We start from the raw sequence: 10,339 nt of genomic DNA, 5'->3' as shown, positions 1-10,339 counted from the left end.
TACGCTAGAGCCAAGGCAAATGCGCATACCTGTAAGGTGACTTCGCAGTTGATTTGTTTTTCTTGCGATTTGTTATTTTGAATGTCAAAGTGCCCTGCTTCTCTCTTGTTGCCTTATTCTCATTCATTAAAATTTTGACAACTTAACCAAAGTGCAAAAAAAAAATTTAAGTGTAGTTGCTTTAGCGAAATCACCTTTTATGAATTCGCCCTGGCAAAAATCTTCACTTATACCGTGAGTATGAGTGTATTCGATTAGCTACAGTAATATTACAGGGGTCGTATCTGTTGTCTGAAAATATGGAAATATGGTTAAATAACTTCATTCGATTTGAACTTAATTTTGTGCTAAAAGCAATAAGTAAACATTTTTATATAATAGATAAAAACTTAATTTGGAATTCCATTTCGATACCGCAGTAAAAACTTCTATTTGCACTTGATTAGCTAGAGATGAGCATCAGATTATCTACATTTGACAGAACGCGTGACATTGGCATTGTTGCAGAAATTTTGAGACATCTCAGGACCAACGCAGACGACGCCACGTGTCTCTCACATCCCGAAACGCGACTCTTATTCCGAGAAACTCTAAGCTTCTACATTTAAAAGCAACGGTGCAGTGCAAAAAGCAAAACTTTATGGTAGTTCCTCTCGACCGCAGGGACAACACCTTAGAATGTCAATGAATAGATAGGTTAGCCAATGTCGAGCTCGAAATATTAAAAATTAATATACCCTCTGTCAGCTGCTGCCCCGTTTAATATCACCCTGAGGTTGGTGCACTTATCAGATCTCGGTGATGCTCGGATAGAGGATCCTAATTTGGAGATTCGGCAACTTGTAATCCCACATGAGCGGACTTGATGGGTAGAGTACCTAAAGAACTGCAACTTCACCTCTGGTGTGAGCAGGTTCTGGCGCACCGTAAGGTGCTTGTCAAACTCTACGAAGCACACTGAAGATATGCGTGAGGTACTTTAGTTGACAATTTATTTTGTCCGGGCGACATTTCCTAGACTCATGCCACCAGGCGGTTGTATGAATTGCCGATGACAGTGCGCCGCTTGCTTTATCCAGAGATGAAGTGCAGGTAGCCATCAAGAAAGTTAAAACTTCCAAAGCCATTGCCCCGCCGGTATCAACATGTTGATGCTGAATTATTCGGGCCCCTCTCCCAAGGGTCTTCAATTTGTCCTTGATCACTCTCATCATACTTGACAAGTGGAAAACAGGGAGAGTGAGGGATCGTCCAATAACTCTAATTTCCCCAATACTGAAAACATTCGAACCCCTCTAACTCTCTCTCTTTACGAAACACCGCGAAGTCCACTGTACCACCACAGCACTTACCGAAATAAACACAGGGCATTAAGAATTATCCAAAACCGTACCTTCGAGGGGACTTTCTTAGTACTTAGATTTATCGAAGGCTTTCGACCTTTCTCCCGGATCGGAAGAGTTTAATACTTTTGATATGATTTTAAATTTTGAGGATAAATTCAAAGTGAATTGTCGGTCTACAAATTGATGCCACACACCATAAAATTTATAGGAAACAAGTTGCTAAAGGTGGCATTCATTGTATGCTGATATAGGCACTCCTCTCGTATTACCGTAACTGTATATACCCAAAATAAGGTTGGTGCAATCCTTTTGTGAACAAATTTCTCATAACCCCTAAAAATCACATAAACTGCATTTTTGTATAGGATAACTGACAAATAGTTCTACGACCAATGAAATGGATTTTGCTTGCTTTTGAGATGCTTTAGGTTATATTATTATTTATTTGAAGGGCAAGCGATTAATAATTCGCTAAACAAAAACGGGATCACTAATGTCTTGGGCCTTCTACACGCCAAGCCACATTGAACAGGTAGCATAAAAAACGTTTGATTTAATTTTTTTCTATTTTTTTTTTTTTTAATTTCCAAATTTTACTCTAAACTGTCAATACGCATACAGGTTTTGACGTTTTAGGAACCCAAAACAAGAACAAATTACATGCCCCTTGTTTTTGCTCTATTGCTACTACTGAATCAATATGCCTTGAGTGGGGCTAAAGGTACGACCTCTTTGGGTGTAATGATATTTTATTACATTTTTTTAACCCGGTTTTTCTTCACAAATTTATTAACTTTTTCTAGAACCATCTCATCAATAGGCCTTAACTCATATTTTGTATATTTTAGTGCGTTTTCGCTCCCTTGCATGATGATGTGTTAAATGGATTTATTAATTTTTATTTAATTGAAAAACAACAACGAATTACGTGGAAAACAACAACACGAAATATCGTCCTTGAGCAAGAATGGTCCTTGAGTAGATATTGTAGCTGGTTTAAGTTGCAAGCGTATGAGCACATAAATACATATATACAGAAGCAGAGAAGGTGGCGCGTTCCGAAAGCCGCTACTTTATTTTTCGTGATTTTGACAGCGGTGCAGATGAACAAGCAAAAGGTCTAGAAATTACTGGACTCGAATGAAAATAAGATTTGCACTGCGACCTCATGGCCTTCTATGTCCTCTACTCATCACAGAAGGTGTCCTGGAGTCTGCGGGTGAATGCCTCGGTAATATTATGAATGTAAGATTTGTGATTTTTAAATGAAACAAACTAATAAATATAAAATGCCCCGTTTTAAATTATAAAGTCACGAATTATAAAAACACCTCCAAATGCAGTGTTTTTGCATTTCTTGCCGATGACGCCGTGGAAAGAAAGTGTATGTACAGCCTTAGCCAAAAGTATTTGGCACCCCATTAATTACTAAATTTTTGTTTTATAAAGTGAGGTAATGATCTTTTATTAATAAATCAGTACAAATAAAAGGAGATAGTGATACAAATAATATTTAGTAGTTTCACTCTTTACTTGGATAGTAAACTTAATACTTTCGGTTTTACTTACGGCGCTACACTCGTGAATTGAAGCATTTTTCAGGGCTGTTACTATGCTGTGTTCCTTTATCTTGCGTTACAAAATAGCCTACATGTACTCTTAGGGCTTGCATCCTTTTAAATCTGTTTCCAGAAGTAGTCTTCTAGCTATTCCAGCACTAATGGATTTTCCAATTTCTTCCGACAAGTCAGCTGCAAGGGCAGAAGAGGACTTTTTACGATTCTTTAAAGACTCGCTTATAAGCTTTCGGTCTTCCCCTACACTAGTGAGGCGTTTTCTTCCACTGTGCACCGTAAACATCCCATCAAATTGACAGACTCAACCTCTCGTTTAGGCATTTCGATAAAAAGAAATTATTATATCCGCTTGATAATTTTGCACTAAAGGTTATTCATATATTGATTACAAAATTTATAATTCCAAAATATTTTAAGTATACCTTTAAAAATTCAACTTCTTAGTATTCACGCACCAAATGTGCCCATAATTTAATTTATTGTTGCAATCAAAGGTTAAACACACCAGTGACACATTTACAAAAAACAGCTGCCACATTTGAATTACATACTTGTATTTTAGTGTGGTGCCTAATATTTTTAGCCAAGGCTGTAGGTGTGTATAAATTCTTGTGTTTGGCAAATTCAATTTTATTAGTAAGGTAATGCTTTCGATTTCAATGGAATGGTTTGGGAAAATGCTATCCTGTGGCACCAGAAGTAAGTACTTAAGTATGTACATAATACTTTAAGGGGTTATAGACAGTTAGAATTTTCAAGAAATCGTTATTTTTAATTTTATTTTCTTAATGTTCATGTAAACGGTGGTTAAAGTTCAAGGGCCGATGTTGAATGTGAACCACACCTAAACGTCAACGACACCGTTGGACTTCTTTCTTTGGGGTTATTTGAAAGAAAAGGTGTACGTCGATAAGCCAGCAACAATTCGCGAGCTAAAGGATGAGATAATTCGGAACTTTAACCGCATAGAACCTCAATTATGCCTCAACGTCATCGAAAATTTGGACCATCAAATTGATGGAGGTGTGCCGCCGAGGCCGCGGCGGCCATTTGGCCGTTATTTTGTTCCATATATAATTGAGCCATACCAATATTATCATAATAAAGAGACAATGACAATGATTTCCTAAAAAATTGTATTTTATTCAAAATCAACACCGGCCCTTGAAACTTAACCACCCTTTATTTAAGAATAATATCGTACCGGTGAATATTTTCGAAGTTACACGGAAATTTGAAAAGGCGTTTCAGAGTGCTTCTAAAGAGCTTTTCAAACTTTAAACGCGTTTTTCTCAAAATGGTTTTTTCAAAGTCGGCTACACCGATTAGTCTCAAATTTTAACACGAGCTTCTAAAACATATTTTTTAGTACATAATCGAAGATTTTTTCGCATCGATAAATATCCTTTTTTTTATAAAGAAATTAAGGTCGAAATTTTGGTAAAAAATCAATTTTATTTTTTGAGAAACCGCCATTTTGTCAAACAAATTTATTTTGCATATTCCTTCGTTTAATTACTAGATTTAACATTACTTTAACGAAACTTCTTTGGTTTTTTAATTTCAGACGATCCAGTTCAGAGATTTAGTGGTCACCGCAAAACGTTTTATTTTTGAGAGGAGCTCCCGGAGATCAGCTGCAGCCCCTTTCCAAATAAATATTTTTACTTATACTAAATCATAAAATAAAGTTAAACGGTAACATAATATGTGTACAAATTCTTAGATTAATAGATTTAAAAGTTTTCTCAGAAAAAATTCTGGAAAATTCCCTTTTTTTCGGTCAAAACTCTATACTGTAATAACCCCTTAAAAACCTCGCTTGTCCTTTCATCATTGCGTGGTTTCACTGTCGATTGCATCCAAATTCTTTGACATAAGTCTAATCTGGGTACCGAGATATAGCGCCATTGCGGGAAACTGCGAAGCGGCCAGACAAGTAGCCTGTGAGGTAATTTCCCCGCGCAAGGAGAGGACTGGGATCCACTTGACGACCTGCGCTCTACTCCTGGAACGATGAGCTTCGCGTCAACTCAGCGAGCGCTGGGAAAGTACACAAACTTCTAGGGTCACGAAACGTTCTGGCCACGCGAAGATCGAGGCGTTCGAGGGATATTCTGAGGGTCCTTACGCGCACTATCCGCGAGGTATGCATACCGTGGGCCTTGGTATTACTTCGAGTCCTTTTTGCGCCAGTTGTATGGAGGTTGAGGTGGAATCATCTCAGCACTTTCTCCTTAGCTGCGCTACTCTCGCGGGACTAAGATTTAAACATCTTGGTATTCACTTCTTTCCTACGCCTGCTGATATAGCAGGCCTTGATATCAAAAATCTGATGAACTTCATCAGCAGCTTAAAGCGGCTAACAAATACTGAACCCTCTCCTTCTAACCCTTTTGAAGAAATAAATGATTGAGTAAGAAAACAAGTTAAAAAACAAAATAGAAAAAACGAACCCCGTTTATATAATAAAACTTCGTTATTCTGAACCTTATTTACATAACTTTTTAGAATAGCGTGATTGTGAATAACAGTAACGAAAGGAAGTGCGCTTCGTTCACAATAGCGGACTGCTCACGTTCTTACACTTAAGTTGGCGGCATTGACTGTCAAATGTCAAATTCTTGTGTTTTGCACTTTTCTTCCTCTTCCATGTTCCTTGTTTCTTATTCCTTTCCTCTTTCTTTTGTAATTTTTCTGGCTCGGTGGGTGTTTGCGTTGCAATATTATCTTCAAATATTTTAATTTCTTTAAACCATCGCCAAAAAATTTCGATCATAAAGTGAAATGAAAATGATTAAATCTGTGGAGAATAAAATATTTTGTCATTTTGTAGCGTCTTAAATATTTTTAAACCACACGAAGTTTTTGTGATGGCGACGGTTTTTTCATTGTAGATGCACACTGCCACGCATAGATAACTATAGCAAATAATGTTGTGATTTTTATTCTATCTAGGTATTGAAAGCCAAAAATGGGTCGTGTTATTCGTGCACAACGTAAGGGCGCTGGGTCCGTCTTCAAGGCCCATGTGAAGAGGCGTAAGGGAGCCGCTAAATTGAGGCCTCTAGATTTTTCTGAACGTAATGGATACATTCGTGGTGTGGTTAAGGTATTTTGTTTAAAGTTAACTATATGCAATTTGTATTAAATACTCCATGTTTTGTTTGTAGGAAGTCATCCATGATCCTGGCCGTGGTGCTCCTCTGGCTGTTGTACACTTCCGTGACCCCTACCGCTACAAGGTACGCAAGGAGTTGTTTATCGCACCTGAAGGTATGCATACCGGCCAATTCGTGTACTGTGGCCGTAAAGCTACTTTGCAAATCGGCAATGTGATGCCCTTATCAGTCATGCCTGAAGGTACCATCATTTGCAATTTGGAGGAGAAAACTGGTGATCGTGGCCGTTTGGCGCGTACATCTGGTAACTATGCTACAGTAATTGCCCACAATCCCGACACCAAAAAGACCCGTGTTAAACTGCCGTCTGGCGCCAAAAAGGTGGTGCCCTCTGCCAATCGTGCTATGGTCGGTATTGTTGCCGGTGGTGGTCGTATTGATAAGCCTATCTTGAAGGCAGGTCGTGCATACCATAAGTACAAGGTGAAACGTAACAGCTGGCCCAAGGTTCGTGGTGTGGCTATGAACCCCGTTGAGCATCCTCACGGTGGTGGTAACCATCAACATATTGGTAAAGCTTCGACCGTTAAGCGTGGTACATCAGCTGGTCGTAAGGTCGGTCTTATCGCTGCCCGTCGTACCGGTAGAATACGTGGTGGCAAGGGTGACACCAAGGACAAATAAGCTGAAAGATGATCACAATGTGTGCATTGTTGTAGGGAGCAAATATTGTAGAATTGAAGAGTTTGTGTTTATGCTGGTGAATTTAAACAAATTGGGACGGAATCACCTTTACACAGTAAAAATAAAAATAATTTTTATTCTAAAAAATTAATTATTTTGTATTCTTAATGATTAGTTGGTTACAATCAATATTTCGAAGTTATTAACATTGTCTTTCGGACACGTAGTTCTGCTGTGAAAGTAACTTTTCCCATACATTTTTGAGGATGGAGGAGATGAAGTAACAGTCTTGTCAGTTAACAACTAGTAATCTAAAACCGACTATTATATATAGAAACTGAAAGGTGTTGCTTAATCAGTTAAGGAAAAACGTCTCTATGTAAGTTGCTTTGATTGCAGGCCGTAGTCTCCTAGGTCGAAATGCTCAAAGATTGCACGTACCTCCCTCGACAATTGCAGACAACTTCTTTGTTAATGTCCCGCGTGGCATGTCAATAGGCTTAGATAGTTTGGCTCTTCGTATTTGTATGATACGGCCGTTGGGATATAAGTGCCAGGCAGATCAATAGGTTTACTGTTAAAACAAAATTGTTCAACAAGGAGTATAGATAAACTGCTACTGGGCATCACAATGGATCGCCAATGTTCTAAATGAGTTGGGTTAGAAACCGACTTGAACCCACCGATCTATGTAGAAACTTTGGCCGTATATAAATCCGAGAGACTCCAGTAACACTCATCCTACACTAGGGGAAAAAGGTTATTACATATGGACTTAAAAATGATTGATTATGGCTTATTACTAATAAAAATTCAAATGTATTTATTTAATTAATAGTCTAAAAAATACAGTATTTCGTACAGACTATGAAAACAAATTAACGCTAAATAAATTAATCAAAGTAAAAGTAAACTAGTTTCAATTGTAATGAGTGAAAGGAAAAGATAACATTTCTTATAATTTCCAGAGGAAGATTATTAGATAATACTAAGAATTTAGTTCAACAATTCATTTAGTACCAATTTGAAGTGGTTCTTTGTGGAAGAGAAATCCAGGACAGTATGATTTGAAAGCGAATTAAATTCTCCCAGAGTTCTAGAAATCGGAGCATTGGAAGCATAATTAGTTCTTACCATCTCTTACCAGAAAAAATTATGATTCCGTAAACTTCGCTATGGAATATTGAAATTGATTTTCTCGAGTAGCGATGGGGAGTCAATAACCCCATTTATCAAATCGAAAAGGAAAGTAATGGAGAGAATAGTCCTTCTAATATCTAGTGAGTTTAGATTTATGAGCTAGCACCGACTTTTATAGGATGGAATTGGATCAGTGAAATTTAAAGAACGCAAAGCATAACGCACAAAAGCTTTTTGGGCACGTTCAAGCCTACTTGTTGTTGTTTTAACAGCATAGTTAGTCCTGTCAGTGTAGGTATATCATCGGTCGTCTTCGTCTAGCTCATCTAGGGGTAGGCCCAGGAAACATGCTGTTTCGACGGGTTGGGTCCAGAGGGAGAGGGGGGTTAGATGAGTCTGATTAAGGGGGCATGTGAAGAGGTGGTTAGTGTCGTGCGGGGTACCTTCACATGCCGGACATGTGTTTGGTATGTCGGGGTCAATTCTGGATAAGTAGGAGTTTAACCTGCTACAATATCCAGAACGTAATTGTGCCAATGTTACACGAGTCTCACGAGGAAGCTGGAGCTCTTCATCTGCGATAGGTGGTGGTTGGACTCCGATTACGGCATTCACAGTACGGGAGTTCATGAAGGTGGTAACGGTCTCCCGGTGAATGTCGTTTATTGACTGTCTGAATACTGTCCGGTCCAGTTGGTTTCGGTCAGTTTTGTCCTGGAGTTCGTCAGCGTAGTCGAGGAGGTGTCTCCTGACGTGCCTGGGAGGCGGCTCAGGCTCAAGCAGGTGTCTGCAGGGGTGAAACCTGCGGTAACACCCCAGCAGGAACTGCTTGCTGAGCAATTTGTTGTGCTCCGCGACTGGGAGCATTTGTGCCTCGTTGTGCAGGTGTTGTATAGGTGACATCAGGAGGCACCCGGTCGCTGTCCGAATGGCGGTATTCTGACATGTCTGAAGCTTTGTCCACTGCGAATCACTAGTACCAGGCGAATCATAGTTTAGAACCGGCCGGCCAATTGCCTTAAATGTCGAAAGCAACAGTTCTTTGTCTTTGCCCCAAGTGCTGCCGGCCAGCGATTTGAGGACCTTGTTGCGATTTTGGACTTTAGTGGCAATTGCGGTTGTATGCGCAGAGAAGGAGAGCAAGCTGTCAAAGGTTACACCCAAAATTTTGGGGTTATTCACAGTCGGTATTGGTGTGTCGTCGACTTTTACCTTAAGGGACAGCTTGACCTCCTTTGTCCAGGTGGTGAAAAGGGTCGCCGTGGACTTGGTGGGGGGAAGTTGGAGATTCCTCGCAGTGAAAAAGCGAGAAAGGTCGGTGAGGTAGTTGTTCACTTTGGAACAAATACCACACCAAGATCAGTAATTTCACTTCGATTGGATAAACTAGAACCATAAATGTGGTAGAAAGTGGGTAAAAGAGAACAAGATTTAGAATAAGAAATATAAAAACAATTGCTTATATTTAAATCTAACTTATCTATTTTACACCAAGCAACAACGTTATCTAAATCAGATTGAAGGTTTAAAGAGTCCACTGTACTTGCAATCCCCGAGTATTTCTTTAAATCATCGGCATGCAAGAGAAAATTTGCGTAATTAAAAGAACTAGAAATGTCATTAACAAAAAGTATAAAAAGTAGGGGACCCAGTATACTTCCCTGAGGAACACCAGAGGACGCAATAAAATAAATAGATGACGCTCCATCAGCATTAACAACACATTTCCGAGAGGAGAGATAAGATTTAATCCATTTTAAAAGAGTGAAATGGAATCCTATAGCACTCAATTTGGAAATTAAAACCCTGTGTTTAACCTTTTGAAAAGTCTGTGTAAACAGCATCAGCTTGAGTTTTTTTTAAACGATGATATACAATATTCAGAGAACACATGAAGATTTGAAACAGTAGATCTACCTTTCATGAAGCCGTGTTGGTCTGCTCAAATATAACGATTAACTGTGAAATAAATTTTTTCTTTCACTATTAATTCAAATAATTTTGAAACCGTGCATAATTTGGCAATTGGTCTATAATTAGCAATATTGTTTTTATTCCCACTTTTGAATACTGGATTAATGGTTGTGCACAGTTTTTAAAAAGATACGAAGATAGCCCACCTACATCAGATTTTGTTGATGTTTTGAGTTGCCGAATTCCATCTTCAACATCAGAAAGCGTAAAAGTTAACGATCCAATATTGGTTGAGGAATTCATGTTCGAGTGAAACTCATGAATTATGTAAGTATTTAGCAAATGGAATTCCTACAAAATGATATTAAAATAAATTATTTTGAACTATTTGAATTGTCGTTGTTTTTGTTGTTGTAGCACCATAAACATTCCATACACAGGAATAGGGAGTGCTGCTGGAGTGATAGGTTTTGACCGTATATAAATCCATGTCATTCTGGTAGTGGATAGATACGTAGAACCGACTGTCGAGAGAACGTTTCAATCACCGTAAATC

At 38.6% G+C, this 10,339-nt stretch overlaps 1 protein-coding gene across 1 annotated transcript; it reads left to right on the top strand.

Annotated features, from left to right (window-relative positions):
* The first annotated feature begins 5,561 nt into the window (after positions 1-5,561).
* On the top strand, positions 5,562-6,880 carry LOC128861266 (60S ribosomal protein L8). The gene is made up of 3 exons (XM_054099260.1): positions 5,562-5,628; positions 5,882-6,035; positions 6,097-6,880. The coding sequence occupies exons 2-3, from the start codon at positions 5,898-5,900 to the stop codon at positions 6,727-6,729; spliced, it is 771 nt and encodes a 256-aa protein (XP_053955235.1). The 5' UTR covers positions 5,562-5,628; positions 5,882-5,897; the 3' UTR covers positions 6,730-6,880.
* Positions 6,881-10,339: the final 3,459 nt, after the last annotated feature.

This window comes from Anastrepha ludens, chromosome 4 (assembly GCF_028408465.1).
Source record: "Anastrepha ludens isolate Willacy chromosome 4, idAnaLude1.1, whole genome shotgun sequence".
NCBI lineage: Eukaryota > Metazoa > Arthropoda > Insecta > Diptera > Tephritidae > Anastrepha > Anastrepha ludens.
Note: the sequence above shows the minus strand (reverse complement) of the source record. Positions and strands in the feature narration are given on the sequence as shown.

Excerpts from the sequence above, each read along its gene's own strand:
- LOC128861266 (XM_054099260.1), top strand. The coding sequence starts at position 5,898 with ATGGGTCGTGTTATTCGTGCACAACGTAAGGGCGCTGGGTCCGTCTTC. Across the intron at positions 6,036-6,096 it reads ACATTCGTGGTGTGGTTAAG|GAAGTCATCCATGATCCTGG; the intron begins GTATTTTGTTTA and ends TTTTGTTTGTAG.